At 43.9% G+C, this 22113-nt stretch overlaps 1 protein-coding gene across 2 annotated transcripts; it reads right to left on the reverse strand.

The window, feature by feature from the left end:
- Positions 1-267: 267 nt before the first annotated feature.
- On the reverse strand, positions 268-20325 carry LOC111163728 (uncharacterized). 2 transcript variants are annotated; one of them, XM_022552672.2, is made up of 7 exons: positions 20197-20325; positions 18137-18238; positions 10011-10112; positions 4156-4260; positions 2826-2927; positions 643-791; positions 268-463 (listed from the first exon to the last, which is right to left on the reverse strand). In XM_022552672.2, exons 1-6 carry the CDS (start codon positions 20279-20281, stop codon positions 646-648), a joined length of 642 nt encoding a protein of 213 aa, XP_022408380.1. In that variant the 5' UTR covers positions 20282-20325; the 3' UTR covers positions 268-463; positions 643-645. The 2 variants fall into 2 exon arrangements, with proteins under 2 accessions (XP_022408380.1, XP_089757175.1); XM_089901049.1 differs by lacking the exon at positions 10011-10112.
- Positions 20326-22113: the final 1788 nt, after the last annotated feature.

Here is a 22113-nt window from a genome sequence, read left to right on the forward strand (position 1 = left end):
TAGATGAGACGGGGAGCTGAAGAAAGATAAGTGGAAATCTTGGTTGTTGGGAGAGTGAATTTTCTGGGGGAAGTGTGGCTGGATTTCCAGGCAGTGCTGAGTGCCTGGGCTGGTCTCAGGGAAAAGGCTGAGGAAGAAACAGAGGACATGAATGGTGATGGATGATGAAAAAGAGAGAGGGTCCATAGATTGGGGTTAAATACTTGTTGCAGGTAGACGTACTAATGTAAGTGAACTAGAAATCTTACATAGAAATAATGACTCAGGTTTGATAATGTTACAGAAATCATTTTATTAAGAAGAAAGATAATTTTGAAAACAGTCACCCCATGATTCCTCAAACAATTGCCACAATTCAACACTTAAACCAAGTTAGCTCTTAGAATAAAGATGACGTTTGGGAACAGTTACTGAAGGAGGCCAAGGTTCAATTATCATCCGAACGGATAATGAAGTCCTCCTCCTGAAATACAAAGGTAATTATGTCACCTTCCAGAAATTCCTGCTCTTTGCTACCAACCAGCTTTCTCCACAAGTCACCCAGACTTCAGTGAGCAGAGGGGCAGCTGGGGTCCCTTCTGGGCTAGCAAAGGCCAGCAGGGACTCATCCTCCCCTTAAGCAGCTCTCTATCTTATACTCACGGTTCAAACAGCGGTTTGACAAACGTGTCCACAACCATTGCTGCAGCATTTTTGTCCCAGGGGACAGGATTCATCCCCTGTGCACATTTCAACACAAATTCCAGACGATTCTGGTGTCCGCTGTGGACAAGTTCCAGCTCTCCGTTCATCTGAAAAACAAAACAGTCTTGCCAGAACCCAGGCTGGCTCTGTAGAAGGGAGTGGGACCCAGTGCTGAGAGCGAGCGAGCTGAAGTGTCTCACTCCCTGATGGACCTTTAGCCTCTTCCCTTCCGGATGCCCCCAATCTTTCCCCCTTCTAAACCTTGGAGGCACACAGTACTGTTTTGTGTGTGGGAAAACACACTGATGACCAGCAGCTGCAGCATCCTGGGAGAAGAGGAGAGAGCTTTGCCATTAACCCCCTTCTTTTTGTTCCAGCTGAAACTAGATAATTAAATCCCAGATCACAAACAGAAACAACTTCTCACCAATTCTATGTGCCTTCAGGCGCCAATGAACACTGAGTCCCACAGTGTGAAAATCAGACTGGGTACTAATACCACCACCAGCCTTACTTCTAGTATAGGGCTCTGATGACTGCATTTGGAAAGAAATATTAGATAAAAGACAAAAGACCAGGTTTCAAGTTTTTTGTTTTTGTTTTTGTTTTGTTTAAAGGGAGTTCCCTGCTGGTCCAGTGGTTAGGATGTGGCGCTTTCACTGCTGTGACCCGGGTTCCATCCCTGGTCAGGGAACTAAGATCCCCAATCCAGTATCTAGTGCTACTCAAAATGGGTCCCCTGACCCAGCAGAATCAGCATCCCCTGGGAGCTTGTTAGAAATTCAGATTCTTGGGCCCCACCCCAGACCTACTGAAACAGAAACTCTAGGGTTGGGGCACAGCAATCTGGATTTAACAAGCCTTCCCCCCGGTCATTCATTTAAAAATACATATTTATTATTTATTTTTGGCTGCATTGGGTCTTAGTTGCGGCACACGGGATTGTTCGTTGCGGTGCGTGGGCTTCTCTCTAGCTGTGGTGTGTGGGCTCAGTAGTTGTGGCACGCAGGCTTAGTTGCCCCGTGACATGTGGGATCTTAGTTCCCTGATCAGGGATCGAACCGGTGTCCCCTGCATTGCAAGATGGATTCTCAACCACTGGACCACCAAGGAAGTACCCCTCACAAGGTCATTCTTATGTGTGTTGATATGGGAGAACCCCTGCTGTATATCACCCCCCAAAACAGTCTACCCTATTGAGTTAGGGTAGACTAACTAACATGGAAAATGCAGGCTGGCTATCACTCTTGTGAATCAAGTGAAATGGTGGTTGACAATTCTCTATTCCATGTTGGGCAGAGATCTCCTTCATCTGTGGGGTTTCCTTACATACACCTCTGTCTCCCCCCCACCCCAAAACATCTAAGTGTGGTCCTTGATCCTGAGACAATGTAGAGGTGTGTTAGCAAGCTGTTCCTTGGATGATACACCCAGTCTTAACTCTACAGCCTCCCGAGTTCCCAGACCACTTTGGTTTTTGTTTGTTTTTTGGCTGTGCCATGCAGCAAGTGGGATCTTAGTTCTCCAACCAGGGATCGAACCTGGGCCCCCTGCATTGGAAGCTTGCAGTCTTAACCACTGGACCACCAGGGAAGTCACTCCCAGGCCACTTTGATGCACCCACCAAACTTACAGCAGCGAAGATCAATCCTAGGCTTGAAGGATCAATCCTAGGGAGTTGAAGGTTCTGTAGGGAAAGAGTACCAGCCAGCCATGGCTGGCAAGAATCCGCCTGGGCAGGCGTACATGCTGGTGGACTGAATGAATGGACTTGTGTGTTTCACACCGGTGTGGACGTGTGTTTGGGTGTGAGATATCAGCTAACTTGTTCATAACCGTGTTCTTTCCAGACCTTGTTGAAGAATAATTTGGTACCTTAACGTTATTTCATTTTTGTTTTAAGAGTATTTCCAGCTTTTTCAAGTTTACAAATACTTCTAAAGCAAGATATTATTAATCTGTCTTCATGGTCTTCTAGACTTGGAAGAATTCTATTCTTTTCTAATTCTCCCAGAGGTTAGTAGTGGCCCCAGTATAGCCGCCTCCTCTCTCTCTGTGCAGCTGGCCTAAGAGCCATTGTCCTGGCAGGGTTAAGCATTCAGTTAGTCAGGGACATGGACAGCTGGGCTTGCAGCGCTTACCTGGGTTTCCTAAGGGTATGCAGACATGGCCACATCCGTTGTTGACACACCAGCTCCCTATAGCGCAGTCCCAGGGTCCTTGGCATTCCTCCACACAGAAACCTACTCGTAGAAAAAATTCAGCTGAAAACTGTTAAGCCTGACAGGATAACAGGGGAGGGCTGTGAGAAGGTTCGTTTGTTTAACCTTTTATCCAATTCAAAAAATATAGACAAGGTATCTACCTATTTTGCACTATATTAAAAGTAGTATGTTTTTATTTTTAAAACAAAAAATACTCAACTATATTAAGTAAAAAGGAAGTTTCTCTTTCCCTCAACCCAACCAGCCCATTTCCCAGGAGATATCTACTATTTCCTGTAGCTCCTTCTGGAATCTTCTCTTGGCTTTTACAAATATAAGTACAAACACATCAATAACACAGATATATACATACACAATGCGAGTAGATGTTTGTCTGTTAAATTACAAATACGTGGAGTGAGGCTATAGCTTTTTTGGTGTTGAAAGGTGTCTTCATGAGGCAATATAGCAATCTATATCAAAAGCTTTCAAATGTAATTTGGCCATTCTGCTTTTAGGAATTTATGCTAAGAAATATGATTTAGCTCAAGGACATTTATCTTGTCCTTGTTATTAAAAAGTAACTCAAAATGATAATTATCTAATTCTATAATAGTAGAAGAAGGCATGGAAAGAAGGCATATCATACTGGAAAACAATGAAGCTTTTTAAAATGTGTGATAGAATTGTGTTTATTGATCAGGGATGGGCTGCAACACCATATTTGTAAAAATCATATATCCTGGATTTTTGTTTGTTTATATCTGTTACTATGAGATCTTTAAGGACGAAGACTTCTCCTTAACTATCTCCCAGCACTCAGCACAGTTCCAGACATGCAGTAACCACAAAACAAACATTTATTCCTTGTTAAATCTGAAAAAACATATCTGTGTGTGTATGAAACATGGAAGCTTTTATTTTAAAGGTTAACGTGGTTATCTGGGTAATGGGATAATTTATGGAAAATAAATTATCCAGTGGATAATTATTATCCATTGGATAATTTATCTTTTTAATTAGTAGTATTTCTGAGGTTTTTTTTATAATGAACATTATTAGTTGTGTAACAAAATAAAAGAAGTTTCTGTGCTCAAAAAGTCAGGACACACAGGTCTGTGACATGCTTTTCCCTCTGGAAGGACAAGCCTGAAAGCAGACACCCTGGAAATTAACCATCTAAGGAAGGGAAGTCTGGGCAGAGCTAAGCACGCAGTCTCTGTGTTGTGCAGGGTTTGGGGACCTGGGCAAGGCTGTGTGCTCTTACCTCCTGGGTCCCGGACTGAAGAGCAGACTCGACTACATCCCTTCTGGATACATTGTTCTCCAGCTCCACAGTCCCCGTCTCTTTGGCAGTGCTCCATACAGATTTCTAACATCAGAAAAGGCTCAGTGAGTTGGTGGAAATGTAAATTGGTACAGCTGCCGTGGAGAACAGTGTGGAGGTTCCTCAAAAAACTAAAAATAGAACTACCACACGACCCAGCAATCCCACTACTGGGCATATATCGGGAGAAAAACATGGTCCGAAATGATACATGTACCCCAATGTTCATTGCAGCACTGTTTATAATACCCAAGACATGGAAGCAACCTAAACGTCCATCGACAGAGCAATGGATAAAGAAGATGTGGCACATATATACAATGGAATATTACTCAGCCATTAAAAACAGTGAAATGCCATTTGCAGCAACATGGATGGACATAGAGGTTGTCATACTGAGTGAAGTAAGTCAGACAGAGAAAGACAAATATCATATGATATTGCTTTTATGTGGAATCTAAAAAGAAATGATACAAATAAACGTATTTACAAAACAGAAATGGACTCACAGACTTAGAGAATGAATTTATGGTTACCAGTGGGGGAAGGGTGGAGGGAAGGGATAGTTAGGGAATTTGGGACTGACATGTACACACTGCTATATTTAAAAAGGATAACCAACAAGGACCTCCTGTATAGCACAGGGAACTCTGCTCAATATTATGTAAAAACCTAAATGGGAAAAGAATATGAAAAAGAATAGATACATGTATATGTATAACTGAATCACTTTGCTGTACATCTGAAACTAACACAACATTGTTAATCATCTATACTCCAATATAAAATAAAAAAGTAAAGAAAAAAAGAAAAAGAATAAAAGCCTCAGTGAACACAAAGAAGCCTTAGGTGTGGGTATCTGGAAGCTACCATACACATGGCGGAGATTAGGCAATGGACCCACTTATACATGGCATATATCACACAGTGTAATGGAGAATGAAACAGGACATATAAAAATAAGTATATATTAGCATATTCATAGAGGACATTGAAATAATGTTTACCCAACAATCAATGGTGATTATTCAAAGGGGATAGAACTGTAGGCAGATTTAGCCCTTTTTGTTTAGTCTATGACATTTTAATTTTGGCAAGAAATGTGTAACTTTAACAAACAAAGGAACATATATTAAGAAAATAAAGAAAATTCAGAGAAATGACCTTCAGCTTTTTTATTTTTAATATATTTATTTATTTATTTTTGGCTGCATTGGGTCTTCGTTGCTGCACACGGGCTTTCTCTAGTTGTGGTGAGCGGGAGCTACTCTCCATTGCAGTGCACGGGCTTATTGCAGTGGCTTCTCTTGTTGCGGAGCACGGGCTCTAGGCGTGCAGGCTTCAGTAGTTGTGGTCTGCGGGCTCCAGAGCGCAGGCTCAGTAGTTTTAGCGCACGGGCTTAGTTGCTCCGTGGCATGTGGGATCTTCCCGGACCAGGGTTCGAACCCGTGTCCCCTGCATTGGCAGGCAGATTCTTAACCACTGAGCCACCAGGGAAGTCCCCTGACCTTCAGCTTTTTGGCCAAAGCTGTTGATGAGCAGGAAAACAGAAGAAGGATTTTCATACTCACGGAGCAATTCCTATGTGTGACAGTTGCACACACAAGAAAGAGTTGTTGAGCTATGTATCATTCCCAGTTAAGAAATGAGGAAATAGGAGCTCAGAGAACATAAATGACTCGCCCACGGTCCGGGCTTGTGAGTGGTGGTTCTGGGGTTGGAACCCGGGAGGACCTGGCCCCAAAGTCCATATTGAATCAATACCTTCTCTGTGATTCCCCAACAGACACATATGCCCTCGTGGCTTCTTGGATTGGTTCTGCTGGGGCCTCATATGCCTGAGGGTCCAATGTGTCTTTTGGGAGGCACAGTGACTTTTTTGGGGGGCGGGGGAGGTTAATGGTCAGCCTTCAGGGTAGGAACCCATAAACACTTGAGGAACAGGGCTTCCCTGGTGGTCCAGTGGTTAAGACTCTGCACTTCCAATGCAGGGGCCTGGGTTCGATCTCTGCTCAGGGAACTAGATCCCTCATGCCACAACTAAGAGTTTGCATGCCGCAACTAAAGATCCGCATGCCACAACTAAAGATTCCGTGTGCCACAACGAAGATACAACGCAACCAAATTAATTAAGTAATTTAAAACAAACAAACACTTGAGGAACTATGCTCATCCCCGACCTCCCAGGCATCTGTTGCAGACCAGTGTAACCTTTTCCATGCTGACCACCACTGCACCTACAAAGATGGCTTTCCTCTCCTAGGTGTATAGGGTGGCATTCTACCTACATGGTTCCCAGTTCATGCCTCTCTCACCAAGGAAATGGTGCTGGTTCTCAGCCTCCCAAACCCTGGTGCCTCCTGAGGTCTCTTGCTGTTTGTGACACCATCACAGATGCACTGCCAGCAGCCAACACCAGGGGTTTCCAGTGGCTCAAGTCCACCACGTGGCTAACTCTATTGCCTCCTCTTCCCTTCCTTGGGATTAGAGGGATGAAGGTATCACATACTTAGAAAGGTAGAGGAGTAATTGATCAAAGGCTCATTGAGCAAAAGCCACCTTGTGTCACTGAAGCTGTGAAACCGAGTGACGTGAAGAAACCATTAAAGTCTCCGGATCCAGGATGAAGTCCCTCTGTCATCCTGACTGCAGCAGAAGCACAGCCTGGTCCTTTCCTTGGCAGTGAAGCTGAGGGTGTGCTTGCAAGGTGCTCATTGTAAGCAGTGGCCTTTTGGTTCAAAAGAATGTCTCCTCTTTAAGGGACCTGACTGATTTTGCTACTTGTGCTTTTAGAGTCACATATCAGTATCAAGACCTTAATTATCACCAACTTACATCTAAAGAAACCATATTGGGCAGGAAGAAATTCAGCCTGAGGGAGCAAAGGTTTGGTCTGGGGCACTGCTTGAGGGCAAATCTGGGGAACAATTGGGGGTGTAACTTGTTAGGGGACTTCTCAAATTTTCTTCTTATCCAGCTGTGCAGAGACTTGAGCAGAAACGTTGCTAGGAAGATTGCGGGGTGGGGGGGTGGTGCCCTGAAAGAGTGAGCCTAATTAAAAAGAATGTGCAACCAAAGCCTTTTCAGGGGATGGGGACTGGGGCCACCCTGCTGTGTGCCCCAGAAGCAGAGAGCAAGAGAAGGAAGTGTCAAATCCCAGCAGCCTGCAGGGAAACTGACACCATTGATCAACAGTGAGACTGACATCCCTGTGGCTTTGGGAAACCAAGCTAATGTAGGCACCAGCTCACCCCCAGTGAGTCTGGCTGGGAGTCCTTGGGTTGGGGCTCTGGTCAGAGGTCCCCAGACCTGATGGGAGGAGAGTTCAGGCCCTAGGTTTCCAGCTCCTGGCTCCTGTCTTGAGGATGGTATAACCCCTGCATACACTTATTCTCTGGTCTGGTGGGACTGTTTCGTGAATGAGTTCATCTCCTGTAAGATTTCCAGAGCTTTGACGTTAAAGGAAGAAAAGAACAAATAATCTCTGCAACAACTCTGCCAGTTGAGCCAGTGCACAAACACTGGCTTCCTGTAGCATCTATTTCTTCTCCAGGATAGATTCCTCATTTGAAATGTGGAGTTTCTTACACAAATAATTTGAGAGTAGAGGCTGATCATATCCAACAAACTATGTGCCCAAGCTAAGAGTCTCATCTGCTCTTTTCCGATTTTTTTTTTTTTTTTTTTTTTTTCTTGCGGTACGAGGGCCTCTCACTGTTGCGGCCTCTCCCGTTGCGGAGCACAGGCTCCGGACGCGCAGGCTCAGCGGCCACGGGTCACGGGCCCAGCCGCTCCGCGGCATGTGGGATCCTCCCAGACCGGGGCACGAACCCGTGTCCCCTACATTGGCAGGCGGACTCTCAACCACTGCGCCACCAGGGAAGCCTCATCTTTTCCGATTTTTATTTCATTTTTTTCTTCTGGGTGACCTGAATTAAATTAGCCAGGTTTAGGAGGAAAAGAGGGCAAAGGAGGAGTGGATGCTAAGATTCTTTTTGCTTGTCCCAGCTCCCATGAGTTGTGCCACAGGGCGGCCCCATGCAATGAGTCACTGGTTTTCTCAGCACATCTGCTTCTCCAGATGTTTATACTGTGAAAAACGTGTTAAGGAAACCTAACTCAAAATAGGAGCGAGGAAACCACGGAGGAAGGGCTCTCATGCAGGTACCACTCATGGCAGCTTGCGTCCTCCAGCAGGAAAGAGGAAGATTTCATGTTGGCCGCCGGCCAGGAGCCGCCCTCGCCTGCAGCCAATGAGAAGCTACCACCACTTCAGACTCTCACTTTCCTCCAATGAACCGCTGCACGAAACAACCCCTCCCAACTTCCTCCTGTCCTCTGTAAAAGCACGCTCTCCTGTGTTTTCCAGACTTGCCCGTGGTTTGCCACATTTTGCTTGTCTCCAATTGCAACTCCTCTGCTATTCTCGAATAAACTCAATTTTGCTGGCTGAACTGCTTACCTTTTTCTTTTAAAAGGCTGACAGTACTATATACATTCATATATTTCATTTAATCCTCACACGATGTAGTAACGGAGATAACATTTTCTGGGTTTCCCTGATGAGGAAACTGGGGGTTAAAAATATTACATACATTTCCCCAGTGTCCACAGAGCAACGTTTTGAAATAAAGTCCTAAGCCCATGTGGTGTTGCCTCCTACTTAACAGTATTTCCTGTTACTCCGTTCTTTTCCCTACCATTAATTTTTTTAAAAAATTATGTGCTAGGGTCAGGGCCAAATACATGATCTACTTTAGCACATTTAGTCCTCATCATACCCTCTGCAATAGGTGTTGACCCATGTTGCAGCAGAGGAACTCGAGGTTAAGTAACTTGCCCTAAACCCCACTTTGGTGAGCTGCAGAGGTGGGATTTGAAGGCTCCGGAGCCCTGCCTGCACCTCCCACTCTGCCAAGCACGGAGCCGGCATCAATCTTGACTTAGCCACTCACTGGTTTTATAACCACAAGCAATTCACAGTCACTTTAACCCAAGAAACCTCAGTTTCTTCGTTCAGGCATAATAAGGAGGCACAGAAAATCTAGTGAGAAAAGCCAGCATTGAGGTATCGCTTAGCATAGCAACAGTAAACAAAATAACAAAACAAAATCCCACCTGAGATGTCCACTAGAAGGTGATTTACTGAGGTGATGCAGTATATTCCATATGGTGGGACACAGTAAATTAAATTAATTAAATTTATTAAATTTAACAATTAAATATGTGAAATAAAGTAAAATGAAATATATTGTGTTGACAGTGAAAGATGCTCCCAACAAAACTTAAGTGACAAAAAAGTATTTATGGAATGGTTTTTGGGGTTAAAAATAGAATAATAGTAAATATCATTAATATTTATATAAATACAGATAATAAGTATAATGCTGTGGAAGTGTTCATTATTTTCTAGACAGTCAAAATATTATTATATAAGCATACCATATATATATATATATATATATATATAATGATCATACCATAATCATAGTATATACATATATACACATATATAGGCTCATCAGTAGTTTCTGACTTTTATATAATGAGCTTCACTTGGAGAAAAAAAAGGGAAATGATTAAAGGTCTTTTTAAGGGGTATTTATTAATGACATGCTGGGCACATGGCTCTCTCACCTGTTTTCCCCCTGTAAGGGCAAGAGTGGAGGAAGAGCCCCCAGGAACACTGATGGGTTTCTGTCCCATTTCTGATCAGCAGCACAGTTTTGGAAAGGCCAGGCAGGGCTAACCCTGGCACAGCTGGCTGGGGAATCAGGCGGGGCTCCTGGTCTTACCTCCTTTGGCGAAGCTGGAACAGACTTTCCTACAGCCCTTCTGCACGCACCATTTCCTGGCTCCGCAGTTCCAGTTTTTCCAGCACCGGATCTCACAGTAGCCTGCCAGAGAAGATACATCAAAAACTTAAGTCTCAGGAGCAGGTACTAGGAAGGGGCTGGAGCAAAGAACGAACGGAGCCCTTCCTACGAGGTAGCATCTACATTTTATCCCTTTAACAAATTATGTAATTTATAAAATGTCTACTATTGCAAAAAAGTTCACAATCTGAATAGAACTTTACAGTTTAAAGAATGCTTTCACAATGTACATGATGTAATGAGATGATATTACTCCGAGATGTTGATTCAATGTATCTTTTGTTCCCAATTCTTCCTAGTTTCTGGCTGCCCATTGCCCTCCCCCGCCCACAACTCATAGAGTTAATGGCAGCCCCTGCTTCGTGGGGAGGGCACATCAGCCTGGAATAAAGGGGCCAGGGCTCGGCAGTGAGTTTCAAATTAGGCTTTGTTGAATTAGACAACAACAGGCTCTGCTGAAAGAGAAAAATTTTTCGAAATTTCAGAAGCGCCTTTTAACACACACAAGGCTTAGAGCTCTGAGCAGAGAGAAGATGCTGGGCATGATGTGAGTTCTCATCCCATAGAAAAGGGGAAAGTCCTTCTGGTCAATGAGGAAGATGGGGGAGGGAGGGGGTATAAGAAGGAAGGAAGGAGAGGGCGGGGAGGGAGAGAGAGAGGGAGGGAGAAAGAGGAGAGGAAAGGGAGAGAATATGAAAACAAATGTTCATAACCTTGACCTTTTCATTTCACTCCTAAGAAATATATTCTACAGGAAACATTTCCACCTATGGACAAAAATATAAAATCACGTTCATTACAGCAACCTGGGCAACAGCAAAAAATGTCACGCAAATAGAATGACGACCAAAAGGGAATTGGTTAAATGAATTATAGTAAACTGATTCATTAGTCATCACATAATCCAAAAAGAATGAGATGTATTTGTGTGGACATGGAAAGATGTCCACAATTTATGTTAAATTTTAAAAGACGTATGTCATGCATGATAGGATACTTTATACAAGAGAATAGGATATATTCTAATTTATGCAAATGACCACAATAGAGGGCTTTCAATATGCCCTTTCAATATGCTTCACAGGCAGACCTGGGCTCTCCCTCATTATCTATGTGGCCACAAGAAAGTCATTTCACTGCTGTATGCCTCGGTTTCCTCATCTGTATAACAGTGACATTTGTTACTACTGTACCTCTGAGATTTAAAAGCAATAATCTCAGGGCCTGCCTGGCAAATAGCAGGAGCTCAGAATGTGATGTTTCTTCCCAGAGTGACTGTGTATCTGTCAGGGAATTAGTTAATGCATAAGGCTGGTAAATCCTTCTAGACACCACATATTGTCAAATAGTACACACTGCTGGTTTTTCAAACACACATGGAACCTACTGTACCCAATAAATTACAAAACAGTTTAATAGAATCACTGAGTTAACTGGATAATCAATCATCATGTGGGTTGCCTGACATTTTTTACATAATTACATTGTCCTCATGGGGTGATTTTAAAAATATGAAGCAAAACGCTTAAAGGTATTCAGGGCTGTGGGTTTGACTGAAGGCTTGTTAATTGTCCTCCAAACAGAGACATAGGTGATAATAGCGGAGGGCCTGTGGTGAGGCTGGGATTCAATGGGAGATTTTTGGACTCTGGACATCCTGTTTTTTCACAGTCACATGAGGGTGATGCTCCCTTTCGATGAAGGGCACCTTCAGAAATGGGGCATTTCTGGCTCCCATGCTCCCAGGGACTTTTTCTACCATTTAGTGAGCCCTTGTTATTGTGCCAGCTCTAGGCAAGTGAGTCACATCTGTGATCTCATTTATTTGTCACAAGGTCTCTAGGAGGTAGGTCTTCGTAATCCCCATGTACAGAAACTGAGGCTCTGGGAGCTCGAGCAAATTGCACAAGACCACAGAGACAGAAAAAAGCTGACACAGAATCTGATACGTCTGATTCCAAAGAAAGATTTGAAAAGAAGCTTCCTCGTTACTGCTCCCAGGTCTCTGTGGCGCTAGCATTTGTGTTCACCCACGAACCAGGACAGTGATGACAGCCCCAGGAATAGCTGCTCCCATCAGAAGCCCTTCTCAGGATGGGGCTATGGGTCCTGACTAAGGGAAGGGAGGGGAGATGTGGAGGAAGGCCAGGTAGCCGGCCAGACACGGGGAAGTCCCTCTGGGACAGGGCCCACTTGCTCCGGTTGGGACTTACAGGAAAAAAAACAGAACACACCATATGCAAAGATGCTGGGTCATTTGTCCTTAGCGTTTCTGTGCCCTGAGGAAATGAATGAAGAAAGAGGCAGAAGTGGGCAAATGGTGACTCTTGAAGGGTACTTCCTGCAGGGAGGGTGTATGAAAATGTTCTAGGCTTTTTCAAGTTAAAGAGACTGGCTTTGCCATGTATTGACAGGTCATGTCACCTTTCTGAGCCCCAGTTCCCATGTCTGTGAAATGAGCATGACACTACAACTTAAAAAGATGTTATGAGAAACCAAGGCATGCATACTTCCCCCTCATCCACTCTAGCCAGGGCTGCCACGTATGGTTTTACAGGTTGTGAGCCACACAGTTATGTCTGCTGACAGGATGAGTGGGACTGTAATACATCTCGACCTCATCTCTGAAGCCCTCCGCCCAGAGGGAGAGGCAACTTTTCCATAATGGATAAAGGTGTTTGTTTACCAAACTGGGCACCCACTGGACTCTGTCTGGTGTAAGGGGCCTTTTTCTAGTTCTCCCAAAAGTGTCATTTGTGCTAGTGGTGGTCTCCATCCAGCCTGTCATGACTGCCTGTTTTTCGACACAGGCTGCTGCCGTAAAGATTTCTCACCCTCTGTAGGTTTGAGACTATGGTTTTCCTGTCTGGAACCAAGCCACCCCTTAGTACAAATTGGGAGACAATTGTAGGCAGGAAAATCTAATGGGACTCTCTTTGCTCTGGGAATAGGGGAGATATAAACCCTGGCAGAGATGAGAGAAAGGAAAAAATCTTTCATTCATCCCTTTAAGAGAAGGGGCCTTGGCAACCAGGGGTCTTGGTCTTTCCTGAGTCCCTGGCTGCCTCTGAGATTTTAAAGGTTAACAGAATTTGGAAGGTCCAACTCCCAGTCTGACCCTCAACCTCCAGTCCATGTCACAAGCACCTAAGGAAACCAGAGTTGGGACCTAGAGCCAGGGAGTGATGTAGCAGCCCAAGCTCCTGGGGCCAGGTTCCTAAGCCTTGTACATGTCAGGCAGGACCAGACCGCAGGGTTAATGCATACTGTTAGCAAGTCCCCATGAAACCCATACATTGTCTATAAAATCATTAAGTGTTGTGCTACTCTTTTCAAATATAGGCACAGGCAGCTGTAAATAATAGCATAAACTTCCAGTTAGTGGCATAACTGAATCCATTAGGCATGGTGTCCTTATGCATGTTACATACTAAAAGCTCCGTTATGTTACGTTTTAACGTTTTTAATGTTTTCAAAGGGTCCTTAGGAGGCCATTTGGAAATACGTATTTAAGCCTTAGAAATAGGTGGCGCTCTGAGCTTTTCTAATGACTTGTCTATGGGTCCACAGAGAGGAGACCCAAGCTCACAAAACGATCTCACAGCCAGTAAGCGGCCGAGCCTAAAGCCAAGAGAATGTCTGTCTGACTCCAGGCCCTGAAAGCTTCACCTCCACATGGTGCTAATGCTCCCTCTTGACCAAGGGAGCCTCGGGGAAGGTGTATATCTGGCACCAACCCTTCACTTGTTTCTTGGCCACCGTTTATTGAGCACTTGCTAAGTGCCAGGCACCGGGCTAAGTATTTAGCACAACCTCATTCACTCCTTAGAATGACCCTGTGAGGTACGAACTATTATCCCCGTTTTAGGATGAGTAACGTGCACCCAGCTCAGAGCTAGGAAAAGGAGGGGCCAGGGTTCAAATGGGGTCTGTGTGGCTTCAGATCTCCTCGTTACACTGTACGGCTGCCAAGGCTCTGTGGAGCTAGCAGCCGTGCTCTCCCACGAACCAGGACAATGACGTCAGCCCCAGGAATAGCCTTCCCCATCAGAAAGCCCCACTGCCTCCTCCCGTGGCTCCCCAGGGAGGGGCTGTGAGAGTCAGGAGGGGAGTGGCAGGGGAAGTCCAGTCAGCCAGCCAGAGGTGGGGAAACCCCACTGGGACAGAGGTGGCTTGCTCCAGTTGGCTTTGCAGGGAACAGGACAAGGTGGTCTGAGCAGGATGGAGATCTAAGTGGGGAGCATGGCCACGAGAATGAGTCAGAGTGTGGCCAGTTAGCTGACACACACTTGTGGTCACTCCATGCAAAGAGGTGGGGTGGGTTTTTTCTTATAGTTTGAATGTGGATGAGAGTACAGAACCATGTGGATAATGTCCCCTCATTATTATTTCTTCGGGAGGCAGCGTGGTGCGCTGGGAAGTACTCTAGCTTTGGATGCGAAGAGATCACCTCTGCCATTTATTAACTGCCTGATATGGGATGAGCACATAATCTCTCTGAGACTCAGTTTCCAAGCACTTGAAATACGGGTAATAATATTTACTTCAAAAATGTGTAATGAACATTAAATGCAAAAGTGAGATTTACAGACATTTCCACCTCATCAGTTCTAGCCAGTACTGCTGTGTTGATTGGGTAGGTCATGCACTAGACAGTGATAGCCAGCAGATGGCGACAGGTTAGCTAACACCATAGACTTAGCTCCTGAGCCAGGCGCTCAGGCTCTGCCTTCCCTGGAGCTGGAGAAGGACAGGGATCTTTAGTGAAAGTTGGGGGCACTGTTAAGGCACTTTTTGGTGTCACTGTTTGCAGTGTGATCCAAGTGACTTAAGGAAGAGGGTGCAAAGGAAAACATAAACAAGATGAAAAGACAACCCTCAGAATGGGAGAAACTATTTGCAAATGAAGCAACTGACAAAGAATTAATCTCCAAAATTTACAAGCAGCTCATGCAGCTCAGTATCAAAAAACAAACAACCCAATCCAAAAATGGGCAGAAGACCTAAATAGACATTTCTCCAAAAAAGATATACAGATTGCCAACAAACACATGAAAGGATGCTCAGCATCACTAATCATTAGAGAAATGCAAATCAAAACTACAATCAAAACTACCTCCCCCGCAGTCCAGTGGTTAGGACTCTGCCTTCCAATGCAGGAGGCATGGGTTCAATCCCTGGCTGGGGAACTAAGATCCCACATGCCGTGGGGTGTGGCCAAACACTTAAAAAAAAAACAAAAAAAACTACCTCACATGGGGTGGGTGGGAGGGAGATACAAGAGGGAAGAGATATGGAGACATATGTATATGTATAACTGATTCACTTTGTTATAAGGCAGAAACTGACACACCATTGTAAAGCAATTATACTCTAATAAATATGTTAAAAAAAAAAAAACTACCTCACACCAGTCAGAATGGCCATCATCAAAAAATCTACAAACAATAAATGCTGGAGAAGGTGTGGAGAAAATGGAACCCTCTTGCACTGTTGGTGAGAATGTAAATTGATACAGCCACTATGGAGAACAGTATGGAGGTTCCTTAAAATACTAAAAATAGAACTACCATATGACCCAGCAATCCCACTACTGGGCATATACCCTGAGAAAACCATAATTCAAAAAGAGTCATGCACCACAATGTTCATTGCAGCACTATTTACAATAGCCAGGACATGGAAGCAACCTAAGTGTCCATTGACAGACGAATGGATAAAGAAGATGTGGCACATATATACAACGGAATATTACTCAGCCATAAAAAGAAATGAAATTGAGTTATTTGTAGTGAGGTGGATGGACCCAGAGTCTGTCGTACAGAGTGAAGTAAGTCAGAAAGAGAAAAACAAATACCGTATGCTAACACATATATATGGAATCTAAAAAAAAAAAGGTTCTGAAGAACCTAGGGGCAGGACAGGAATAAAGACGCAGACGCAGAGAATGGACTTGAGGACACAGGGAGGGGGAAGGGTAAGCTGGGACAAAGTGAGAGAGTGGCATGGACATATATACACTACCAAATATAAAATAGATAGCTAGTGGGAAGCACCCACATAGCACAGGGAGATCAGCTCAGTGCTTTGTGACCACCTAGATGGGTGGGATAGGGAGCGTGGGAGGGAGACGCAAGAGGGAGGAGATATGGAGATATATGTATATGTATAACTGATTCACTTTGTTATACAGCAGAAACTAACACACCATTGTAAAGCAATTATACTCCAATAAAGATGTTAAAAAAATAAAAATTGAAAATTAAAATAAAAATAGAGGGCTTCCCTGGTGGCGCAGTGGTTGAGAGTCTGCCTGCTGATGCAGAGGACACGGGTTCGTGCCTCGGTCGGGGAAGATCCCACATGCCGCGGAGCAGCTGGGCCCGTGAGCCATGGCCGCTAAGCCTGCGTACCTGGAGCCTGTGCTCCGCAAAGGGAGAGGCCACAACAGTGAGAGGCCCACGTACCGCAAAATAATAACAATAAAAATAAAAAAATAAAAATAGAAAAAAAAAAGGAAGAGGGTGGACAGGAATCACGGTAAGGTGAGAAAAAGAAAAATATATATTTGGTTCATTCTTTAGTTTCCTCATCTGTAAAATGTACGTGAGATGAATACCTATATCTTTCATACCAAAAGTTCTCAAGATTAAACAAAATAATGTATTTTGAAAAAGATCTGGCACAGAGAAGTTGCCAAATATGTGTTTTTCACTTTTTTCCCATCATGTGGGATGCCAACTTATGGCAAAGGATCTTTGAAACATTCCCTAAAAACATTTCATAAACATCTTTGAAGTTGTTTTTAAGTTGCATGTAATTTAAAATTAAAATATACCTGTAAGGCCAACTGGCCCGAGGCAGGGGAACACAATCAGATTCACAGGTTGCATCAGACCGCAATTCTCCGGACCACCCAGTTCCAGAAACTGCCCTGGAGACATTCCGGACCACCCAGTTCCAGGAACTGACCTGGGGACTTTGAACCCAGCCCAGCCTTCCCGCCTTTCGAGGGGCGGGACTAACGGTCCCCCAGGATACCCGAAAAGACCACCAAATAAGGAATACCCTGCACCCTCCCAGATTCACCACACCCCTTTCCCTTCTTCCCCTATAATATCTTGCCCGACCCTCACCCGGGTGCGACTTCTCTGGCCCCTTTCTCTCGGACCAGTGAACCTTTCCCGGGAGCGCTCCCTAATAAAGCTCACTTGAAGCTTTCCTCCGTTTCTCGCGGTGCCATTTGTTAAGATCCGACCTTACAATACCCAGCATTTTGAAGTTTATGAAACTTTTTGCCATAAACAATACATCCTCACAAATGCAAATTGGCCAAGTATCTTTGGATTTAAAAAAACATGCATGCCCTTGGAGTCAGCAATATCATTTCTAGCAATGTTTCCTAAGGAAATAATCAAGTTATAAACGGAACGATTTAGTTTCAAGGGAACCCTTTGATAGTAAAATATTAGAGAAGTTTAAAAGCCCATTGGTCAAGAAGTAGTAAACAAAATGTGGTACATTCACAGTAAAAATGCTTTGATGTCTTTGAAAAAAATAGAGTTGTAGAAATATGTCCATGCTTGTAGCAAGCTATTCACTACATATTATCGAGAGTAAAAAGAAAAAAGAAAAGTTTAAAGATGTTTGTTCGTGGAGTGTGATGCCATGATTATTTGGCACCATACCCCCTGAATATATTTGTGGAAGGATATGAACATACATGTAACTATGTTCACCTCCTGGTAATAAGATTACAGGCACATCTTGTCATCATTTTTGTTCCGTAGTTCCTGACTTTTCTGTAATAAATACGCATTCCTTGTGAAAAATTAAATGAGATTCTTTTTTTTTTAGGATTCTCAACTTGAAAATGTTGGGATAAATGTTCTGAGACCAACCTTTCCCTCAAAGGGCAAGAACAGAGGGACACCTCAGGCATTCGGGTGTGTTTCTCTGGGTGATCACACAATTGTGCAAGTTCAGATAACACCAAGCTCTTAATTCTCCCAGGATAGGCTGGGGTGGAGAAAGTCAGGGCTCACCTCTTTTAGCCTGTGGGGCGCAGATACGTGCACAGCCAATCTCCACGCATTCTTTTCCTCTTTCACAGTCCCTGTCTTCTGAACACTCCTTCACACAGATTGCTGGCGAGAGGAAAGACACAGTTAGAAGCTTTGAAGTCTTACGATTAGAAAATAAATACTCTCAATGCCTTTACAATATCTTTCAAAAACCATCAGTTCCCTAGAAATAAATCTAACCAATTATGTGCAGAAAACTACACTATATTACTAAGAAAAAAATTTAACTGTCTTATAAATGGAGACAGACGTCATGTTCATGGACGAAAAGATTCAGTGTTATAAAGATACCAGTTACCCCCCAAATTGAAATTTAATACAATCCCAGTAGAAATCGTAGAAGGATTTTTCACAAAAATGGATAAGCTGATTCTAAAAGTTTATATGTAAGTTTCCCAAACCAACAATAATCAAAATAAGAATCAAGACCATTTTAAACAAAGTTACAGGACTTCAGTGTGGTTGGATTAACTGGACTGTCCATGTGAAAAAAAGGAACTTGTCCCCTACCTCACACCACACTACAAACTCCGTTCCAAATGGGTTATAGACCGAAGTGAAAGGTAAAGCAATAAAGCTTCTAGAAGATACTATAATAGATAGCTTCATGATCTCGGGATAGGCAAATATTTCTTAAATATTACAGAAATATCGCTGACCATTAAACTAGATAGGTAGATGGAACCTCATTAAAATTAGGAACTCTTCTTCATTGAATGACACCATTAAGAGAGTGAAAAGAAAAGCTACATTGGGAGGAAATGTTTATAATACATATATACAACAAACAACTTGTATCCAGAATCCCTTACAAATCAATAGTAACAATTGATAACCTAATAGAAAAATGGGCAAGAGGATTGAACAGACACTTCACAAAGGAGAAAGTTAGAAGTTGTTACAAAAAAATAACGTCAGATTTTGGGAAGGTGGTTTTAATTGTGTAAGTTGGCATAATATTTGAATCTTCTATAATTTCCCCTTAAAAACACACAGAGCAATCAAAATAGCAAAATTCAAAACACATAGACAACAAAACTGCGGAACAAGGTATCCCCTCAAACTCCACAATATGAGTGGATGGAAGGAGACAAACCACTGTCACCTACCACACCAGTGAGGCATCTGCCTCTGTGCAGAAATCCGCAGGAAGCAATGAGGTGACTGATGGAGAAGACTGGGGCCATTGTTCCCATGGGAACTTCCTGAGGAATGTACTAGAGACTGATCGCCAGCCAACCAAAGTACTGGAGAGGCATCAAAACGGGGACTAGTAAGGCCATTAGATATATACTTACAGTAGAATTCAGACTTAATAATGGTCTATGGAGAGAGTCTATGAAGTAGCTATATGTTTTGACAATATATCTATTAAAAATCGGGGAGGGGGAAGGAAAGAACATAGGAAAAGCAGAGTAAGCTTGATAAGTACCTTAATATGATTAAGTGGGAATGAAAGGATATTGCTTAAAATCAGCTGTTGGGGGTAGGGGAGTGTGGAGGAAGGAAAGAAGGAAATCAGCTAATTTCATTATGACTATTACTCATAGCAGGAAACCTATAGGTAATAATAAAAAAAAGGGGGACCAAGGGTGGTACTCAAAGGTCTTAGTTTAAGGTAACTAATAGAACAAAAAACGAAACCCTTTCTAAATGCAAAACATATAGTAAGTGAGAGGGGAGAGGAGAGAGAGAGATTACACAAATAAAATAGATTATATAACAAAAGACTATGTATCTAACAAAGATATCTGCAACAGTAAATAAAATAACAACCAAAATGGTAAGATAAACCACACGTACCTGTTTTAGAAATACATATCAGATCCAACCCAATCTGATAAGGGGAATGGGAAACGCGGGGTGACCGCTCATTTAGATCAAAGGAAATGCATCTGATCAATGCCGAATCTCCACTCTGCAGTGGGGACACGGCAGCTTCCGTGCCAAACCATCTCCAGGTCTAACCCTGGGCTCTGTGCCTTCTCTGCTCTCAGGGAGGATCCCCTCAGCAACCTCACCTCCGAAAGTAGGTCTCTGAGTATAGGCCACCTCCAGGCCCCTGACGATGAAAGCCACCAGAACAAAGATGGTGCCTGTCTTCATGTTGAACTTTATGTGATGCACGGGCAGAACCCAGGCCCATTTTATACTCTCAGTGTCACCAGAAAGGAGGGTGGGGCAGGAGGAAGAAGATCTGGAAGAGTATCAAAATATAAGCCCTCAAGGGAGTGCCCTCAGATGTTCTAGTTTCCTTGATTTCTGATTTCTCAGATTAGGGAATGGTTTCTTGGAGACGCAAATACCTAATGGGAGAGCTCGGGAACATTTTTAGTGCTTCATTCATTGCTTCATCACAGCTTGCCCCCGGTTTCCCTGGTGCCTTTGGGAACTGTGGTCAAAGAAAAGAATTTTCTTTGTGTAAATTAGAATTTCAGAGTGCGAGCTTACATTATGAAGCCAGGTGCTGTTTGTCAGGGCCCATCTGGGGCGTCCTGCAGGACCGGTTACACAAGGATGGTGAATGTGTGCTTTGAGTGGTTCCCAGGGCTGAGGGTGGAACCACAGTGGTAGTGATGTATAAAGATCACAAGCTGGGAGTTCCCTGGTGGTTAAGAATCTGCCGGCCAAGACAGGGGACATGGGTTCGAACCCTGGTCCGGGAAGATCCCACATGCCACAGGGCAACTAAGCCCGTGCGCCACAGCTACTGAGCCTGCGCTTTAAAGCCTGTGAGCCACAACTACTGAAGCCCGTGAGCCTACATCCCGTGCTCCACAACAAGAGAAGCCACCGCCATGAGAAGCCCACGCACCGCAACAAAGAGTAGCCCCTGCTCGCCGCAACTAGAGAAAGCCCGCGCACAGCAACAAAGACCCGACGCAGCAAAAAATAAATGAATAAATAAATTAATTTAAAAAAATAAATAAATAAAATAAAAATCACAAGCTGGGCAGGGCCCTTGGGGGTTGAGAGACATGGTCCCTCTTGGTGACTGGTGTTCTCTGAGCCTATTCTGCTCCATACCAAGAGGTTCCTGGACAGAAGGCTGGTGGGTGAGCTACATGAGCAGAACTACAGCAGAAGGACAACTAAACATTCCACAGGGGCCTGTGGAAGGAGCCCACCCTCTTTCCTATCCAAAGATTCTCAAAATCTTTGAGAAAGGCGTATGCAGGTAAAACCCCAATGACTGTGGGAATGAGGAGAAAGTCTGCGTTGTCCTTGGTGGTCAGAGCCTGGACAAACGCCTTAGGACTCCCTGTGGGGAGGCCTGGACAAGCTACCCTAAGAACAGAGAAAGACTCAGCAAGCCACAAGAGGAGGGCTCAGACTGGCCATCTCAGGCAGTGAGCTCACACCCAGGATCTCAGAATCTCTGCAGATGCAAAGGGTAGTAAGCACCCAGGAATGACTCCTCAATCTGAAGGAGGGACCAGGATACCCAGAGAGGGAGCTCAGTCCAGGGTGGAGATTAATGGCTGCAGGCAGCACAGAGAACAGCAGTTGGTCAGCCTTGATCCAAACCCACCCAAGGTGGCTGGCTGGATCCCAGGCTGCTATGTATCGTGGCTTTGTTCGTGGGGCCGGGGCTGGACAGCCCCAAAGAGCTTGCAGGAGAATCCTTTGGAGCAGCACGGTTGGCAAGGAGAGGACTCCTGAATCCCTCTCAAAAAGTGATGAGACGGGACGATTATCACTTAGTTAATATAACCTGTCAAAGTTCATTTTCACACAACAAACACATGAATGTGCTAAATAATTCAAACAATACAGATATATCCAGAATAACCTTGCAGGAGGTAATCAATATTACCAGTTTGCCGCGTATTTTTCTAAACGCTTTTCCTATGCTTTTACATACACACATATGTGTATATACAAATATATACTTTGTTTGCAGAAACGAAATTATATGTATTAATTTGCTTTATTCA

Source organism: Delphinapterus leucas, chromosome 19 (assembly GCF_059928025.1).
Source record: "Delphinapterus leucas isolate spDelLeu-1000000601 "Yukka" chromosome 19, BTC_Dleu_Yukka2, whole genome shotgun sequence".
Classification (NCBI taxonomy): domain Eukaryota; kingdom Metazoa; phylum Chordata; class Mammalia; order Artiodactyla; family Monodontidae; genus Delphinapterus; species Delphinapterus leucas.

Bases quoted from the DNA above. Each gene is read 5' to 3' on its own strand.
- LOC111163728 (XM_022552672.2), bottom strand. From the start codon at position 20,281: ATGAAGACAGGCACCATCTTTGTTCTGGTGGCTTTCATCGTCAGGGGC. The intron at 18,239-20,196 runs GTGAGGTTGCTG...TCCTCTCGCCAG, and splicing joins TCAGAGACCTACTTTCGGAG to CAATCTGTGTGAAGGAGTGT. The intron at 10,113-18,136 runs GTGAGCCCTGAC...CTTCTCTGGCAG, and splicing joins CGCCCCACAGGCTAAAAGAG to GCTACTGTGAGATCCGGTGC.